Source organism: Gobio gobio, assembly GCF_949357685.1.
Source record: "Gobio gobio genome assembly, chromosome: 24".
NCBI classification, from domain to species: Eukaryota; Metazoa; Chordata; class Actinopteri; order Cypriniformes; family Gobionidae; genus Gobio; species Gobio gobio.
In genome coordinates this window covers 30,265,346-30,285,509 of record NC_137120.1, presented here as the reverse complement: position 1 = coordinate 30,285,509, position 20,164 = coordinate 30,265,346, and the positions used below count along the sequence as shown (strand labels likewise).

The 20,164-nt window shown below is 38.3% G+C and overlaps 1 protein-coding gene across 4 annotated transcripts in view; it reads right to left on the bottom strand.

Moving 5' to 3' along the window:
• The window catches only part of ap3d1 (adaptor related protein complex 3 subunit delta 1), a 49,700-nt gene that overhangs the window by 17,306 nt on the left and 12,230 nt on the right, over window positions 1-20,164 (bottom strand). For 2 of the 4 annotated variants that reach the window (XM_079807435.1, XM_079807433.1), the window contains exons 5-22: window positions 20,000-20,107; window positions 19,787-19,916; window positions 19,558-19,697; window positions 16,973-17,046; window positions 16,824-16,873; window positions 16,684-16,733; window positions 15,436-15,484; window positions 13,985-14,130; window positions 13,552-13,700; window positions 12,789-13,019; window positions 12,480-12,711; window positions 8,434-8,579; window positions 8,217-8,358; window positions 8,066-8,137; window positions 7,768-7,840; window positions 7,487-7,683; window positions 7,125-7,198; window positions 4,651-4,674 (exon numbers count right to left, since the gene is read on the bottom strand). In XM_079807435.1, coding sequence (XP_079663561.1) covers window positions 4,651-4,674; window positions 7,125-7,198; window positions 7,487-7,683; window positions 7,768-7,840; window positions 8,066-8,137; window positions 8,217-8,358; window positions 8,434-8,579; window positions 12,480-12,711; window positions 12,789-13,019; window positions 13,552-13,700; window positions 13,985-14,130; window positions 15,436-15,484; window positions 16,684-16,733; window positions 16,824-16,873; window positions 16,973-17,046; window positions 19,558-19,697; window positions 19,787-19,916; window positions 20,000-20,107 — 2,087 coding nt within the window. The remainder of the gene's footprint in view (window positions 1-4,650; window positions 4,675-7,124; window positions 7,199-7,486; window positions 7,684-7,767; window positions 7,841-8,065; window positions 8,138-8,216; window positions 8,359-8,433; window positions 8,580-12,479; window positions 12,712-12,788; window positions 13,020-13,551; window positions 13,701-13,984; window positions 14,131-15,435; window positions 15,485-16,683; window positions 16,734-16,823; window positions 16,874-16,972; window positions 17,047-19,557; window positions 19,698-19,786; window positions 19,917-19,999; window positions 20,108-20,164) is intronic. The other 2 variants (XM_079807436.1, XM_079807434.1) reach the window with 1 other exon arrangement.

The window sequence follows — 20,164 nt, the reverse complement described above, 5'->3', positions numbered from 1 at the left end:
ACAACTGCAAATGACGTGTCCAGGAACGCTGTGGAATCTTCTGGAATTCCTTCTCCAGTTTGGCTCCAGTATTTGCATAAATGCTAAAGAGACTATTTGGCCATATGCCTAGCAATAAATACAGGGTTTCTGCAGGTTTCACCAAGTCAAATTTAAGACTTTTTAAGACCTTTTTAAGACCATTAGGGATTATATTTAAGTCCTATATCACGCAATAAAAAAAACGTACAAATGAAATGCAGAATCACAAAATTACTTGCAAAGCAAATTAATTTTTTCAAATTGAACAAAGTATTAGTAAACTTGCACTTCCTCATAGCTCAATCTCAGGATTTCACTATATATATATATATATATATATATATATATATATATATATATATATATATATATATATATATATATATATATATATATATATATATATATATATATATATATATATATATATATATATATATATATATATATATATATATATATATATATATATATATATATATATTTTTTTTTTTTTTTTTTCTACTGAGATCAAAATTACTGATTTTGTGGTGGTCATTTCCAGTTTTGTTTTTTTGCATAGGATGCCACATTTACCATATTACTGTAGATGCACAATAGTCACACATGACAATAAAACAAACAAAATGCATGAATCTTGTTTGGTATGACAAAAAAAGGCTGGTAAAGTGGTGTGCTATCTAGCTTTAATAACATTATCGCTTTGGGTGGGAAATATACCCAAAATCTTATAAATAAGCAATTGCTTAATACAAGTAAAACTACGTTTTTACTAATAAGTACTAAACTTATTAACCAATTACAATAGGACAAATAAATACAACCTAAAGATACGGATACAAACGTTTTTTTCCCTGTTGTTGTTTGTTTAACATTAACACACAGACAGGAGCACCAACATAAGCTATATTGGTATGCTTTCACTTTAAGAACTACAGTAATGTGCAGATACAATACTGACACACGTCCCAAACTTTTTTACTCAAGAGTCAAGACATAACCGCCAATAAGAACATAGGGATATTAATGTGTGTATGATCGTTAAAGAGTAAGCCTAGAAATACACACATTCGGTACACTTGCGCGAGCTGACAGGCGGCAAACGCGTGCACAAAATCCACAGCCATTCTGACATCTGTCTGTGTGTCTATTGAGTTTGATTTACATTGCTTTTAACTAACTCTTATTAATTAACTCTTTTTAGTGCTATCGGAAGTATCATACTTTTATTTGGTCATTATGCGAGATGTGAGAAAGATTCACCTTCGCTTTCACGATTGCGTGAACTGGAAGAACTGAAGCTGAAGAATAAAATCCGCTTGATGCGTCTTTGGTACGATCCGAAAGAGACCCGCGCCAATAACATGAAAGCTGATTGGCTGCAATATAAGATGCATGCTGGTCTCATTTGTAGTTGTAATACAGCGAACTATAGTTGGACTAGCGAAAGAAAGAACTACAACAGCCCGGAATACACACACACACACAAAAGCGCTGCGGGAGCATTTCAATTAGCATTAGAGGTAGCGTTACATGGACGCAGAACAATTTAAGACCTGTTTAAAACTATTTAAGACCTAGAACTCAAAACTTCAGAGAATTTAAGACTTTTTAAGGCCTAAAATTTAGATTTTGAAATTTAAGACATTTTAAGACTTTTTAAGACCCCGCGGAAACCGAAATATTAAAGAGGTGATGAACTGAGAAATCAACTTTCCCTTGAGCTTTTGATATATAAAAGGTCATGGTAATATAAGATTATACTATCCAAGTTTCAGAGCTGAAAACTTCCTTGTTAGTCAAAGAAACGCTTTTATTGACACCAGGCCCAGAACACGAGAGCTCTCAGAATATGCGGATCTCTTACGTAATAGGACCTAGACGCCGCCTCTACAGATAAATATGCTTCTGTAGCCCCGCCCACCGACTCGAGAGTAAAGGATCGTCCCTGCATAAGCTTCCTTCTGAACACACACTTAAGTGAGTAGGCTAAAACATGTTTTTTTTATGTGTGTTACATAACATTACAGATCGTTTGAAATCTATTGATTACATACCTTAGCACGCTCTCACAGGGTGGAGAAGGTGTTATTGAATTGGCTCACTCGTGATTGGACTTGTAACGTTATGGGCCAGGCGCGAGTGTGTGTGTGTCCGCGCGAGTGAGTGTGTGTCCGCCCGTGCGAGTGAGTGAGTGAGTGTGTGTGGGCATGTTTTTGTGAAATATCAGGACACAAATGTGTATAATGACATGGGTATGACATAAGTATTACAAAAAGAGGGTAAAATATGAGGACGTTACCCATGTCCTCACTTTTCAAAATGCTTATAAATCATACAGAATGAGGTTTTTTTCATAGAAAGTAAATTGTGCAGTTTCCTCTGATTGGTAGGTTTAGGGGTAGGGGCAGTGTAGGGGGATAGAAAATACGGTTTGAAAACCATTACGCCTATGGAATGTCCCCACATTTCACAAACCCCCCCCTGTGTGTGTGTGTGTGTGTGTGTGTGTGTGTGTCCGCGTGAGTGAGTGTGTGTGTGTGTGTGTGTGTGTGTGTGTGTATGTCCGCGCGAGTGAGTGAATGTGTGTGTGTCCGCAAGAGTGTGCGTGATTGTTTGATATTTTGCGAGTCCTCTGAGCATTTCCCCCAGACGATTACTGGGACAGACGGTAGCTGAAGCTCATTAAATATGCAAATATTATCCAATCCTAGCCGTGGGCGTTTACTTCCAAGTCTTCAGTTCGGCACGCCCATCAAATCTGAGTGTTTCTCAGAGAGCCTTAAAACCAAGGCAGAAAATAGCCTATTACTTATTTGTATGGTTTTTACTTTCAAAAACATCATAATGAATGTCATAAGTTGACCTCAGACCTCAGTATATATAAAAAAAAAAGCCAGTTCAGGACCCCTTTAAATCCACCAAAGCATTTTTAGCCAGCTATAAAACGTCTGGTGCACTTCTGAAAACGGCCAGCTGGTGGCGCTTGAAAGAGCTTTGTAAACGTTTTTCCAGCTGAGATACTTTGGTTGCTATGATACAGAATATCCATGGCAGTAATGTGTTACTAGGATCTCATTTCGAAGAATATTACTGAATATAAAAAATACAGTAAAAAGCAGTATTAACTTCTCCATTATTGTTGTTCAGTCGGTGTACAAGTGGGATGATTGGTCGGTGTAGTTTTTGTCCCGCCCCTCCTCCACTGTGATTGGATGGCTTGGTAAAAAGTGACGAGCGCAGCGCTATTACCCAACGTTGAACAGTAAAAAAATTTATAAAAAAGACTGGGCAAATCAACTCTTGAAATATTATTATGGTACACAGTGCATCAAAATGCAATGTCATCCGTTTGCCTATATTAGAAGATAGAACGTTCAAATGTTTTACACACACGTGGTAGGGAGCAGGTGTACATTTCTTTCGTACAAACTAACATTTTGAAAATACAAATACGTGAATCCGAAAATTTATGTCAGAGCGGCTATACGAACGATTTACACACAAATTCACTCTGCTCGTGTTTCATGAATGAGGCCCAATGTCTGGATTTCTACGTAAATATGAACAAAAATTGTTTTTTTAGTGTGCAAAGGCAAAATAAATTAGGCTGCAAGTTTGCAGATGCAAATTAACTCCTGAATTTAAACTAACGAGTTACTGATTTGAATTGGTCAAAAAAACAAAAAACATTAAAAACAAACAAACAAATCTAAAATAAACTAGCCTCCAAACACAACTCAAAAGAGAAATAATTGAATTGTAATATTTTTGACCTTGTGAAGGGGTTTGCATTGCTTCATTTAAACTCTTGTGGTGCATTTTGTTTCGTGTCAGAATTTCAGATTTGGTGTAAAGAGGCCTTTAAAGCAGGAACATTTTCCTATAAAATAAAGCTGAAAACAACTGAGGGGTTTAACACCTGCGCTCAAGTTTCAAGAGAAAAATCGAAGCCAGGCAAGGCTGTCAACACTGGCATGTACGTACACTACAGTTCAAAAGTTTGGGGTCAGTTTGATTTTTTTGTTTTTAAAGAATGAATACTTTTATTCAGCAAGGATGCATTAAATAAATAAAAAAGTATCAGTAAAGACATTTAAAATAAATGCTTTTGAACTTTCTATTCATCAATGAATACTGAAAATGATAAAAATAAGAAATGTTGTTTTTCGAGCAGCAAATTAAAATGATTTCTGAAATGTCATGTGACCCTGAAAACTGCAGTAATGATGCTGAAAATTCAGCTTTGCATCACATGAATAAATTGTATTTTAAAATATATTCAAAGAGAAAACGGTCATTTTAAATTACAATAATATTTCACAATATTACTCTATTTTAAAAATCAAATAAATGCAGCCTTGGTGAGCATAAGAGACTTCCCACCACAATAATAAAAAACTAATCTTACCGACCCCAAACTTTTGAAATGGACGTGTACAGGTTATAGCAATATGACCACAGCCAAAACCCAACTAGCAGGTGAGCTGATCAGTCATGCATGACACATTCTTACTGAACATTAATGCTCTAGCAGTGACACTGCAATTGCCAGGAAAAAAGGAGTAACGGGTGTTGGTAGTTGGGCAGTGGATCCCATTGGGGCACGTGACCACAGGAAGAACTCACCTTGAGCTAGCACCAGATAGCAGACTTTCAGGAGGGCAGATGTGTGCGTGCATGAGGGAAAGAGAGAGCAGCGTGTGTGAGAGTGGAGAAGATACAGGAGAACTGACCAGAACACGGAAAACCCAACAGATGCAAAAAGACGCATCTGTATGAACAGAGATTCTGGACTCATCAATCAGCATCTGCTAAAGGTGATTTAAATGAATGATAAATGAAGCGGCGAGAAGCATGACATTGAAAATAACTAGAGGGAAAATGATACTGAAAATACCTCAGACTAACAGAGTGTACTGTACCAAACAATGGAGACAAAAAAAGACAATTCCTGATTTGGATAACAAGGAATAAGAATTTAACACATGTAGCAAGTGATGCACCAAAATTTTGGAATTTGTCTGAAACACAGGGTTTTTCCTGCATTGGGAATTACGAGGCGGCCGCCTCCGTCAAATTCCGTGCCGCCTCCGTCTGTCATGATAATTCAATAATCAGAAATATATATTGTCATGTCACATCATCCTTCAGCAATCATTCTTATATTAGGATTTGCTGGTACAAAGCCATCTAAAGCATTCAAACAGCGTGTCGGTTCGGTTACGACAGGCAGCACGGTAAAACTCTCTTCATTATCATATAATTCCCTTTATAATACTTGATCTGTATAATACTTGAAAGGGCTGTGGATTTGCATAAAATTACTATTTTGCTGGAGTTTATCTAGCTGCTTCTGCTTCAACACAAGGACTATAATTAGCATCACACGCACAATATTTGGAATTTAAAACTGTTTAGAAACAGTAAACTGTTGGACAGGTATACATTATAAACTTGGAATTTGTGTAGGCCTATATATATAATAATTTACATTCATATATAAATATAATCATATAAAAAATTCTCATAAAATTTATTTAAGAACCCAAGTAATTTTGTTCAGATTTAGATTTATAAAATTAGTCCAAATATTTTTTTCAATAATTACTTTTTGTAATTTGTATAATGGCAATTTTTGTAACAATCCACTCTTTAATATATATTTTTGTCATAGCTTATGATTATATATTTTTCATTAATTTATTGTTTTCTTTATAATGAAGTAGTGTGTACTTAGTGGATTCTGGATTGTGTTTAACAAATAAAAGAGTGACTATTGGTCCCACAGACACAGACGTATAGATATTCTATAGGTGATGTAGAAATATATGAATGATACATTTAAAGCAAATCGGAAAAAAAAAACGCCAGTTTGTTGCGATTGTTCCAGTTAATTACTGAATTGAATAAATACTTAAATATTTAAAATGTGTTAGCTGTAATCTTACATTGCAAATGATAACTTAAAAAGGATAAAATTCATAATTATTTAATGATCGAAGCACACAAAAATCGACATATCGACATATTAATCGGCATAAACGCAAGCCGAGGGTCGGCCGGGCCAAGCAGGAATTTACCACCTCCGCCTATTTTGAGCCAGGAAAAACCTTGGAAACAGCAAAACAAACTACCCAAAACAAAAAGTTTAAAAATAGTGTGAGAAGGCCAAAATCATTAACCAAAACAGTAGCTATTTTTCCATCCACCTATTTAAGCGAATTTTGGGATAACGCTTAAAAAGAAAACGTTTGATGGAAACGCCAAAATAAAAAAACGTATGCACTCAATCCTCAACGGAGACATGATATGAAACTACGATGGAAACACATTTACAGAATAAATCCCTCAATGCACAACAAAAAACAAGACACTTTGCCTGTGGATGGGATTGGATAAAACTCACGTGACTTTGCCTCAACTATGGATGCGATTGGATAACTGGTTAACCAGTGAATCGGTTTCATTGCACATTGATCGTTCTAAAATGCTTTAACAAAGTCTGTCGTCAGAATGATTTGGTATAATGATCTGCCATGGTTGGATTCCCAAACACCAGGTATCCGGACACAAGATCACCTGACAGCGTTTCGTCTGCAAACTCTGAGGAGCATATCATTGATGGTGTACAAAAAAAGAGCCTCTGGTAAGCCACCGATTGCAGTAACTTCCCTTTTTATTACAGATATTTTGCACTTATTTCCAAAGAAGTGGCCATTTTGTTCTCTTGAATATATGGAATGGAAACGGTGATGTTATTCGCAAATGTTTTATGCGATATTCCAATTTTGTGCGCAAGTTAAAGGCCCACTGAAGTGCCTTGAAACATGCAGCAGTATTCAATGCGATTTGACCATGTCAGCATCTGGGGTAGCTAGAGTAGCCATTTCTAAGATTTGCTTGGCTGAAATTTCAGATTTTTTTTTTTACTACAACTCTGAACAGCATAAAGAGTTCAATTGGCCAAATTTAAATTACAGAAACTTTCATTTTTCGGCTAAATGAAAACCTTAATTTCGGATTCAGTAAAATCATTATTTTGGTGCATCCCTACATGTAGCGCATGTATGAACTATAGGTGGCGGCAATGCGGTACATACTTGTCCAGATCGATGTCCAGCGCTTTATGAGGATCATTGGGATCTTTATCATCATCGTCACTCGGTAAGGCATTCTGGGAACAGAAACAAACCAACATTATTGCGTATAGTTGTATAGTTGTATAGTTTTGTGGATAACAGTTTTAAAGGGACCCCATAGTGTTAAGACTATGGCTTAATATAACATAAATGATGTCTCTTACTGAAATATGTAGTAGAAAACCCATGAAAGATCCACTTTATTATAAAATAACGTGGTTTTCTAATACATATTTCAGTAAGAGACATCATTTATGTTATATTAAGCCATAGTCTTAACACTATGGGGTCCCTTTAAGCACTCCAAAGTAACAGCTGCCCACCTCTGGCATCTCCTCTGTGACTATGTCCACTTGTTGAGCGGGCGTGATGTCTTCCTCGCTCTCGGGACCCGAATCCCCCTTCCTCCCTTTCCCTCGCTTCTCCCGCTTTTTCTTCTTCTCCTTCTTCTTCTTATCCGCCTTCTCCTTCTGCCGGCGCTCCTCCTCCAGCTTCACGTACTGGTCAGACATGGGCATCCCTGGACCAGACGAAGGACAATGAGATGAAAGAGCGGTTTCTATTTGGTCTGCTCAAGCGGGTTAAGCGTTGTAGATTTGCTCACCTGGGACTTTGAGAGGCACACTTAGGTCGATCTGCACCACCGGAATGTGTTCTACACCTGGCGCGTCATACACCTAGAATTGCGGGAAAAAGTTCAAGAAAGCTAGTGATGGGGAGAAACAAAGCTTTTTGGAGAATCAATTGAACTAATTTAATTTAACTAGTTCTAAGCATCTAGTGGAGAACCAAAGCAAAGTCTCATTTGTTGAAATAACGTGACTTGGTGAGTTTGATAAAAGCTATAAACCACCGATTCCAATTCAAAGATTTGTGACCGTAGAAATGATCTGACTGCGTACCTTCTGAGATGATGGCGAGGCCTTGATGTAGAACGGGTTGTTGGCCTGTTCCTGCTTCCTGACTTCCCTCCTCTGTTTAAAACCAGCCAAGTGTATTAGGATAACTTTATTTTGACATTTTTTGAAGGTCTGATGGACTGCATGTACTTACCCTGGCCAACTCTTTCTCGTCCACCTCAGTGTGTCTTTGTCTGGAATGTTTGGGTTCCTCTTTAGCGAACACCGCTTTGGGCTTCTCGTCCTCAGACTCGCTCTCAGACGGAGGCTCATTGATCCAGGCGTCCAAATCCAGACTGAAAGGGGAAAAATAACGGTTGTAAGATCTTTTCCTGTCGAATTCCCTTGCGATAGACTCAAGAAAGGCTCACCCTTCTGGTATAGGCACTTTCTTCTGGGCCTTGGGGGCCACGGGGTTGAGCTCTCCGGCGAAGAGAGCTGTCACTTCGTCGGCCACCTCCACATTCTTCTGCTGCAGCTTCTGGATGTACTTCACCAGCTGGAGGACGCAGGACGCCTGTGGAGGAACATCATGGTTAACGTTGCGGTATCTGTGTGAAATGGCTCGTACAACGACATTTTGCTCTTACTCATAATTGGCTCCAGTGGAGTGTGACATTAGCATATTGCTAAGCTAAAAGCTCAATACTCAAACTAGATGAAGTCTGATGTTGGTTTAAACATCAGACAAAAAAAAAAAAAAAAAAAAACATTCAACAGACAATATTTTACTTAAACACCCCCCCCCCCCCCCCCCAAAATCACATTAGAGAGTATCAGACCATTTTTAACTTTCTTCAGATGCCCAATAATCCACATCAGCATTGCTAGCTTGTTTCTAGCATGTTTCTTTATATTTAACAGATTGTTGTAATGTTTATCATTGTTAACATGTTGTACTATTTTGTTGACATGTTTTAACCTATAGCTACATGACTTGAGAATGTTGCTTGCATGTTTTTAACAAATGCTAACATGACTTAACATATTGCTTGTGTGTTTCTAGCATTTAAGCAGGTTTCCAACACGTTTTAGAATGTTGCTAATTTGTTGCTTTCATGTTTTAACACAATGCTAGCATGTTTCTAACATATAAACAACTTGCTGTCATGTTTATCACATTGTTAACATGTTAGCATTTGTTAAAAACATGTCAACAAAATAGTACATGACATAACATATTGCTCATATGTTTCCAGCATGTTTAGAATGCTGCTATGTTGCTAGCATGTTTTAACACAATGCTAGCATGTTTCTAACATATTAACAGCTTGCTGTCATGTTTATCACATTGCTAACATGTACTATTTTGTTGACGTTTTTAACAAATACTAACATGACATAGCTCATGTTTCCAACATGTTTAGAATGCTGCTAATACGTTGTTATCATGTTTTAACACAATGCTAGCATGTTTCTAACATATTTAACAGATTGCTGTCATGATTATCACATTGCTAACATGACTTAACATATTGCTTGTAAGTTTCTAGCATTAACACATTTCCAACATGTTTTACAATGTTGCTAGCATGTTTTAACACAATGATAGCATGTTTCTACGTATTTAACATATTGCGGTCATGTTTATCACATTGCTAACATGTTGTACTATTTTGTTGACATGTTTTTAACAAATGCTAACATGACATAACATAACATATTGCTCATATGTTTCCAACATGTTTAGAATGCGGCTAGCATGTTTTAACACAATGCTAGGATGTTTCTTACATATTTAACAGATTGCTGTCATGTTTATCACATTGCTAACATGACTTAACATATTGCTTGTAAGTTTCTAGCATTTTAGCACATTTCCAATATGTTTAACAATGTTGCTAGCATGTTTTAACACAAAGCTAGCATGTTTCTAACGTATTTAACACATTGCGGTCATGTTTATCACATTGCTAACATGTTGTACTATTTTGTTGACATATTTTTAACAAATGCTAACATGACATAACATATTGCTCATGTTTCTAGCATTTTCAACATGTTTCCAAAATGTTGTAGAATGCTGCTAATATGTTGTTAGCATGTTTAAACACAATGCCAATATGTTTTTTAACATATTTAACAGATTGCTGTCATGTTTATCACACTGATAACATGGACTATTTTGTTGACATGTTTTAACATCACTAGCATGACTTGAGCATGTTGCTTGCATGTTTTTAACACATTGCTAACATGACTTAACATATTGCTCATATGTTTCTAGCATTTTAGCCCATTTCCAACATGTTTTAAAATGTTGCTAGCAATTTTTAACACAAAGCTAGCATGTTGTGGGCATGTTTTAGCACATCTTAGATCAGCATCTTACATTTTGGCCAAAACTTGGCATCTTTTAAAGGTGCACTGCGTACATTTTAGCGCCATCTAGTGGTGAGGTTGTGAATTGCAATCAACCACTGCTCCCCCTCCCTTTCAAAGCACATAGAGAAGCTACGGTGGCCGACACAGGACAAAAGTTTTGTCGTCGGAGAGAACAGAGAGTGACTAGCGCTCTGTTGAGCAGTTTGTCTGTTTAGGGCTACTGTAGAAACATGACGGTTCATTATGTAAGGTCTTTATGCACCACTGAAAACATTGTTATGTATATTATATTGCATTTCTGTCAATAGATCCTCATAAATACAACACACTGCACCTTTAAAGTCACCATGAAATAAAAATTAAAGCTACACTGTGTAACTTTTTTAGTCTATTCTTAACTAAAAACACTTAGTTCTTTCAAAAATATATGTGCTCATTAATGTATATTTACTTCTTTCAAGTAATAAAGTATTCTCGTAAGTTTATAATATGCCATTGAAAATACATAAGGTAATGGGATCTAACGGTGGTCGCCATGTTGCCCCTCCATCTTGAAAGTACATTAGCCAAAGAGGGACATACCCGTAAATTCAAGCTTCGCCTTTCGCGTTTTAACCGGTTTTAACACTGTGCGCGTCAACTTGTTCAGACTTGTCTAGTGCATGTGCAGAGAGTTTTCATCTCAGCAGCTCCAGTAACAGAGTTATACGGAGTTTTCCTGGCTTGTTTATTCCTCAAAAGTCTGTTTTTCCTTGTGTGGTATTTCTGTGCGTTAATAACTCTGTAAGTAATAATATTTATTGTCATTGTGGATGTGTTTCAGAGTGTGTCATCATGTGATTCAGTTGATGTCACCTCAGAAGTATTTTTGTGTCAACATACAATAGCGTAATGCTCACCTATTTGAATAGTCATTCAGTTATTAACAATGTTTATTCGTTTATAGAAAATATTTGCTTGTAATGTATGTTGATGGAAATATGTATCAGGTCTGATCGGCATATTAACACTTGTTATACAGAGCTAAACCTGCGCACACACTTTTGTAATCCGACACCGCTTGTTAACAGCAGCAGCGGCAGCTCCGCTCCTTTTAATGCAGCTGCATTTAGCGCCTATATGTGGTACAATAAGCTCTGGTTTACGGTTACATTATACAAATGTAACTTATAAGTATAGTTATACAGTTCTTAACTGTGTATATTCTGTCATGTCATTATCATGTATATTTACCATCCTAATTTGTTCTCTCACAGAAACCACATTTATGTACATATCCATGCAAACCTGTTTATGCCTTGCAATTGGATGACTGAATAAACATTACTATCATCAAAGTTCACTCTGGATTAGCTGCAGTTCTTTCTAGCCGAATAATTAGGCCAGTTGAGTTCCAACCATCCCACTGCGCACAGAATATCCCACAGGCACCGTGTCGAATGTGGACGAGGTCGAACTGGAAGCCATATTAATCTTGGACTAAATCGGCCACCGTAGGAGTTAAAACGAAATCGGAATTGAACAGAACAGAAACTAAAATTCACTGGATGGTCATATACAAGTTCACCACTAGATGGGGGAAAATATCACACAGTGTAGCTTTAACAATTCTTATTTTTTATGGAATATTGCAGTGTTTATTATAAATGATTTATCCATGCACATCATTATTTTATTTATTAATTCATGTACCCTCATAATCTTCAACCAAAATAACTTGCCCTCCCTCTTGCTGTGGCATGTCTTCTCTGATGATGCGTTTACTGGAGTGAGGGCGGGGCCACCCGTCACTCACATGAAATCGTTCAATAGCAAACCACAACCATTCAATCAATTCCCAATGGACCAAATTAAGTCCTGCCCAGCATTTTTGTTGTTGTTTTGCCCTATGATATACATCACAATATGGAAGAAAAGACTTTCGCAAAGTTTCATGCTGACTTTGAAGTCACTTTCATATTGTGACGTACATCCGAGTGTAACAGATGATCAGAAAACAAAAATGAAGGGTGGGGGCTTGGTTCACTTTATCGGTTGTTGATTGGATTTTTAGATTTGGCCGTTGAATTTAATTTGATGCTGAATTCCTCACCCTCTCCTGCACTTCCAGGTTGGCACTCTGGACGAACAGCGGCAGTCTCTCTATAAGCAGCTGGCTGGTCTCCTGCGCTGCCTGGCTGTCGGTCTCCCCTTCGTGCTTCTGCAGCACAGTCGCAAACAGCTTGGCTGCATTTTGTACATACACCGCCTGGATGTGACCGGGCAGGGTGGCCACTTTGGGTCTCAGCATGGCCTCCAAGGTCTGCATGGGGTCCTCCAGATGCCTGTGAGGAAAGGTTAAACTTTAGCACTCTGTTCATATGTTTGAACCTTGAACCTTTCCAAGATTGCCACCACGTACTCTGAGAACTCCCCGCAGATCCACGCAGCGGCGTATAGAACCTCGCAGATCCCGTTGCGCTGCGTGTTGCCAGTCAGAAGGTGTGCGTTGTCCAGTAGAGTGGCCATCTGAGACACTGCGAAGCCCCGGATGGCTTTGACACGGATGGCAACGTCCAGCATCTGAGAGGCGATTAGGTGGCCATGCCTTGTGCCCTCCAGACGAGTCAGTTCTACCAGGATACTGATGTACCTGGAAGACGGATAAGATTGACAATTGTTTTTTTTTTAGATATCGCAGTATTTATTATAAATGATTGGGGGGGGGGGGGGCACAAGGTATCTGCATTTACACTATTGACCTTATATTTCACGTAAGAGTGGGCACGGCTATTCGTAATTTTAATGTGTCTGGCTTCCGGTGTCATTCGCTTCCAGTTCTTTTTAGTTGTACAAAACGCTGGTATGAACACGCTGATTTGTAGTGCAAACAGTTTTACAGTTTAGGAAGTAAAAACGGCGCAATTTGTCATGTGAAGTCATGTGATCGCGTTTGGCGTCCACCTGAGTTCATGTCATTCGCCACTGTCGTTTTTTCAATGACGCATGATGGAAATATCTGATCTGTCTGCTTACATGGTTGACGAAAATGCACATATCCGATTCATATCCACATACTGTACGTGCGTAATATCCGATTGGAGGAAAAAAAGATTTGCAACTGGGTCACTTGAACCATGCAATGTAAATGTGGCCTTGGTGTGTACTTTGCTGTTTAGGCTTACCACTCAAAGTTTGTGATGTATTGGTAGTTGCTCTGGCTGCAGATGTCGATGATCTTGGTGAGCAACTCATCTCTGTAAGTGGTGCCTTCTGCTTTGTCCACATGCAGCATGAGCTTCTTCACAATCTCCATCAGGTTCTTCTTCGAGACCTAGTCACCCACATTTCAGCAACACGTTATATTTGAGCTCTTCACAACATGACTTAGATCAGGGGTGCCCAATCCAGTTCCTGGAGATCTACTTTCCTGCAAAGTTCAGCTCCAAAGTTGATCAAACATAACTGAACCAGCTTTAATTAAGATCTTCATGAGCACTTGATAATTACAGACAGGTTTGTTGGGTCAGGGTTGGATCTGGTCTAGAACAGGATTTGGCACCCCTGAGTTAAGAGGAACGCAAACAAACAAATGATGTTAACAAATGTCATACACACCATGCCGTAGAGCAGATCCAGGGCTCTTAGGCGGATGGACTCATCTTTGTCATCCAAACACTGAAGGATCAGGTCCTTGTGCGACTGCACAGACTTCGGGTGCGTCTTCAGGATCTTGGACATGGCCAGAAGACCCAAGTACTTCACTGCAAAACACCACAGTGCCTAAGTGACTCTTGCAATGAAGCGTAGTCTCTCTGTTCGCTAACTACTGCTGTATAGCATTTAGCAATCATAATCATAGCAATCATGCTAATTGTCGGTAAGCTCAGTTCTTCTATTAAGACTATTAAAGTCGCCATGTAATGGAAGTAGCGACAGCCATTTTCTTTTGTATCGTGACATACATCCGAGTGAAATGGATTATGGAAAATATATATATTTTTAATTGTATGACGGGACTTCTATCCATCGTTTGCTGACTGGATGAAGGCAGATCTAAAAAAACAGAGTTTGAGCAGACTTATTGATTAGAGAAGATTGACATACAGTACATCAACACTGAAAAGTCTGATGTTTCACAGGACGATTAATAATATACAAAGTCAATAGATAGGGTGAACTACCATTGCATGACGACTGCAGTCTGAAGCCTTCTGCTAAAATGTGCAAAATGTACAGTATTTTAGAAATGATACCATTCTAACCATTTACAACTACGTCATTACTGAAAAATCTGAATATGCAAATCTACATGGAGAAAAAAACAAACAAGACAATGGGAAAAGAAAACACAAACACGAAGGACAACAAACACACACACACACACACACACACACACAAACGGACTTCAGTTTTGTTTTACTCTGCCAGACTTTTAAAAGTGAAGTGCATTATTTGTAACAGATTAAATGCCTAGTTGATATAAAGCAACTGATTATTTAAATGCCCATAAAATCAAATAGATTAAATATAGATGCAAGACACAGTTCTTGGGCTATCAGGACAATGGGCATGTCCTCAAATGTTTTGCCTTGTTGATGCCAAAACAAAATGTACAAATACACTGATCTATTTAAGGAACACATGGGGCTTAAATATTGACAGAATGCCAAAGCATTCAGCTGGAGGTAAATATCAAACGGCCCTGTGAGGAAACTCTGCTGTTTTTGAGAAACAAAACATGGCAGTCCAGGATTCACAGAGCTACTCTACAGCCGGCATCACTGGGACGCCAATAACTCGAACTCCTGCAAGACAATTCAGATTACTTAATGCACATGTCTTGAAACATTATGGCTTTTCGGAGGAACTTTTTTTTTTGGGAAGTTCCTCAAAGCTAAAAAGCTACGATTGATTTAAAATGTCCTATTGTAGTGCTGAGGTGTCTTCGAGTTATCCGGAATGGAGATCTACATGGACTCCATCCACAGGGCCAGAGGGGGGGCGGGACTCAAAAACACACAGACAATGAGAGAATGACACACTGCAGGCATTGACAGAAGGCTCACAGTTCTGGTCCGAGTCTTCGATCAGGATTCGCAGTTTCTGCACACAGAGCTGTGGAGCGGAGAGAGAAATGGAGAACAGAAGGAAAGACAAAAGGCATTATTACCATGTTAAAAAGCTTTCCACACCATCTTACATCAACAACACCAAAGAGAAAGCCAACTTCAGATGGGTCAAGTGCTTGTTTGCAATCGAAGAATTCATGTAAGTTATACCTATCTATAAAAATCAGTAGTGGTTGACCAAGTTTTGCAATGATGAATGGCTGAATGCTGATATCAAGAGACTGAGGTGGGCAATATTTATAAAAAAAAAAAAAAAAAAAAAAAAAAAAATTATATTTATATATATATTATATATATATATATATATTTTATACACACTTTTTTTTAGATTAATATTATAACATTTTAGGCATTGGCACAAAATGTTCAATATTTACTTGATAATTTTTTTTTTTAATTAGGTAAATATTAGACATTTTGGCTCAATGCCTCAGACGTTATATTAATCAAATATTTAAACAAAACAAGCTTCATATACACACACACATACATATATAAAAAAACATACACATAAATAAATAATAATAATATAAATAAATAAATATAAATATAAATATATATTATATATATATATATATATATAAAAAAAATTGGAGGCATTGGCACAAAATGTCTAATATTTACTCATTTTAAAAAATAAAATTATAACAATATTAATTCCTGTGTGTTATTTGAACTGCTTCTTCATTAATTGGAAAATATATATGAAAGGACACATAATACTAAATATCTTTCACCAATCTTTAATCAAATTGTATACATTTACATGCATTAGAAATATTTTATAAATGTACTAACATTTGAGACATTGGATTTCAAACATCCAATATTTATTCAATTCACAAAAAATACTAATAATTTAATATGTTTGTGCTTTAGATAACCTGCTTCTTTATTTCTTCATTAACTGAATAGAAAAGTATATGAATGGAGACATAAACAAAAAAAAAACGATAATCATCCAAGGCCATGAAATATCAATGCTTCATCTTAAGAAAAATAATTGTAATATAGCGCAATATGATTTTATCAACACAATATTATTCTATAGCATCTCCATATTGGGCGTTGACAAATTAACATACCACAAATGCAGATGTCAAATATAGGAATATTGTGAGTAAAGGGTGCACATTAATTGTGAATATAAAACCGGTCATATTGAGTAATGTGACAATGGCCCACCTGTATGCTAGCACTGTGATTAGGCATCCCAGAGGACAGTGAGATCAGCACTGAGGTAAAACAGGAGAGAGAAAAGACATCAGTGGTGTCGTTAAATGTGTGTACTTGAGTACCGGGTCACGGCACCAAATAATACTGACCTGCTATGACTGTGTTGACACACTCATACAGAAGCGACATGGCTGAGGTACTGAGAGAGTAAATGGACAAGAAAAAAAGAAATATTATATTTAACCCTAATATTTTTGGCCAGCTTGAGGGCGTTGGAGTGTTTTAGTATCACTGTTACCTGTGGATGAGGTTTGTTAGGGGCTCAATCAGTTTCTTTCCCAAACGAGGCTCCAAAGGAGTGAGAGCGCCAAACTAAAAATAAACAAAAACATGGAAATCTCATTAAAGAAAAGGACAAAAGTGTCGAATCGGTCCCCTTTTACCCTACTGCATATTTGATATGCACATTTCTAATGCTGCGTTCACACCAAACGCGAATAGAGCGTCTGGCGCGAGTGATTTCAATGTCAAGTCAATGGAAAGGCGTGTTGACGCGCGTCTGGAGGTCCCGCGGTGCGAAGGACGCAAATCCGCCTCATTCGTGCATCCAGTTCGCGCCGATGACGCGAATTGGACGTGAATTGAGCGTCTTGCGTGATACGCGCATTACACACGAGTGGTGCTTTAGTGCATTCACGTGTTTGAAGCGAATTCGCGTCAAAAATTTGAACTTTGGCGTCAATTCGCGCCGCGTTAACCAATCAGGAGCCTGCTTGCTGCGGTCACGTGGTAAAGTGACGTGATAAGAAACCCTGCATAAATTAAAAATACTACTATTGTGTCACAAAATGTAGTTTTAAGACTTTTTCAGGTGGGAATGTAGTTGTTTAAAGCTCAAATCTGTGGTTTATTTATAAAGAGAGCGCCTATTTAAAAAAAATAATCTTGTGTTTGTGGAGTTGTGAGATCCAGGCGATCACCGGGCGCTCAGCGCTCATAACCCCGGTGAGAGCAGCCTTTCCTCGGCCAGTCCTTCTGCCGTTTGCCGCTGGCTCTGATGTCCTGTAGTGGTTCGTCTTGTGTGGATCTAACGGGCGATCTTTGCTCTCATGAATCTGTAAAATTGTTGTCTGCCAAATTGTTTTGACTGAAGGCAAAGAGAAGTTTCATCACTTTATTTTTTAAGGATATTTAAATATACATGCAGTGAAGATAATGTAGGAGTCGCCTGGACCACATTTGTGTGGCTATTAATGTTTAATATATATTTTTTATGAAAATGAAAAGAGGCAGAGTGGTGTTTTATGACATTTCTCCTGGAGTGCCTTGAACGCGCGTCAATTTCACTTCCAGTGCTCGATTTCTATGCGCGTCCAATTCGCCGCGGATGCGCGAATGCATTCAAAATGTTCGCGCGTGAAACTAGACGCGGTAGACGCGATTTTGACGCTCTATTCGCGTTCGGTGTGAACGCAGCATCAGGCCTCTAAATTATCAACATGATCAACACTACATGCCTTCCATCATCTGATTTATAGTTTATACTTTATTAGCAAGTAAAAGGCCTTTTAGTACCAACATTTCTGTGAAATATGTGTGAAATCTTTACTGATTTTTATAAGTATAACTCTTATATTGTTAGTAATACTTTACTTATACCCTCCTTGTGGTCAGTCTACCAATCAACATGCTTGTTTCCTTTGGGGCCCCTTTAAAGGGATAGTTCACCCAAAAATGAAAATTTGACATTTATCTGCTTACCCCCAGGCCATCCAAGGTGTAGGTGTCTTTGTTTCTTCAGTAGAACACAAATGGAGATTTTTAACTTCAACCATTGCTGTGTGTCACTCATAGAATGCATGTCAATGGGGTCTAATTATATTAGGGTAAAAAAAACATGCACAGACAACTTCAAATTAATCCATGCGGCTCGTGGCGACACGTTAATGTCTTAAGACACGAAACGATCGGTTTGTGCGATAAACCGAACAGTATTTAAATAATTTTTTACCTCAAATACAACACCATGTCCAACAGCACTGAAAGCGCAGCACTTCCACAAACGGCAGAAGTGCTCTCGCACTCTTCTTCTTATTTTACGGCGGATCGCAAACAAATACGTGCATTACCGCCACCTATGTCAGAAATGCTCTCGCGCTCGTATACGTCACTCATTGTTTACTGTACACGAGCGCGAGAGCATTTCTGACATAGGTGGCGGTAATGCACGTATTTGTTTGCGATCCGCCGTAAAACAAGAAGAAGAAGAGCACGAGAGCACTTCTGGCGTTTGCGGAAGTGCTGCGCTTTCAGTGCTGTTGGACATGGTGTTGTATTTGAGGTAAAAAATGATATAAATACTGTTTGGTTTATTGCACAAACCGATCGTTTCGTGTCTCAAGACATTAATGTGTCGTCACGAGCCGCATGGATTAACTTGAAGTTGTCTGTGCATGTTTTTTTTTACCCTAATAGAACTAGACCCCATTGACATGCATTCTATGAGTGACACACAGCAACGGTTGAAGTTAAAAATCTCCATTTGTGTTCTACTGAAGAAACAAAGACACCTACACCTTGGATGGCCTGGGGGTAAGCAGATAAATGTCAAATTTTCATTTTTGGGAGAACTATCCCTTTAAATAACATAAAAAAAAAGACCAAGCATTCGATCCACGTCAGAGTGTCCACAAATCTTTCTACAGTGTTGTTGGCAGGGCAGCCAGCGGCGGTGTGAACGCATGGTTACAGGTCACAGGTGGGCGGAGTTACAGTAAATCGCCTGTACCAACAAGGCGGGCTATTTGCACAGTGTAAATAGATAATCAGTTTTAAAAAACGGAGGCTTTACAGGGTTAAAACCCAACATATATAGTTTCTTACCAGCTTAATGATCTTGATAAGAACCCAGTTGTTGGTGGAGGAGGTCATGAGTTTGAAGAACAGGGGCGCCAGGGATAGGTAGTTCTTGGGATTTCTTCTGGCCAGTTCACAGATGACATTCACAGCCGCTGACTGGACACCTGGGACATACACAAATAAACGTTCAGATGGAAGCCTGAAATATTATCATTCAGCGAGTCACGTTAAGATGATGATTTTGCATCCGTACCGGGATCTGGGTCCTCCAGCTTCTCTTTGAGTCGTGGGAAGGCAGGACGCAGGGACTCTGGGTACTTCAGGAACACTTTGTACATGATCAGCACCGCCTTCTTGCGAATGTATGGCTTAGTGTGGGACATCTGAGATGGAGGAAGGGTGAGAGGGAATGAATATGTGCTGACAGTCAATATTTGCCTTACATAAACACTCTGAATGGCTTTACCAAAGTCATGATGTCATTGGCCAGGTCACGAGCAAGGTCGGGGGTCACAAAGCAGGAAAGGCCAGTCAGAGCCACGCCGGTGTCGTACTGGTTGGGACTGCTGAGATCCTGGTGAGAGATGATGAAGCGTCCTATAGTATAATCAGTATAATAAAAAAAAACACA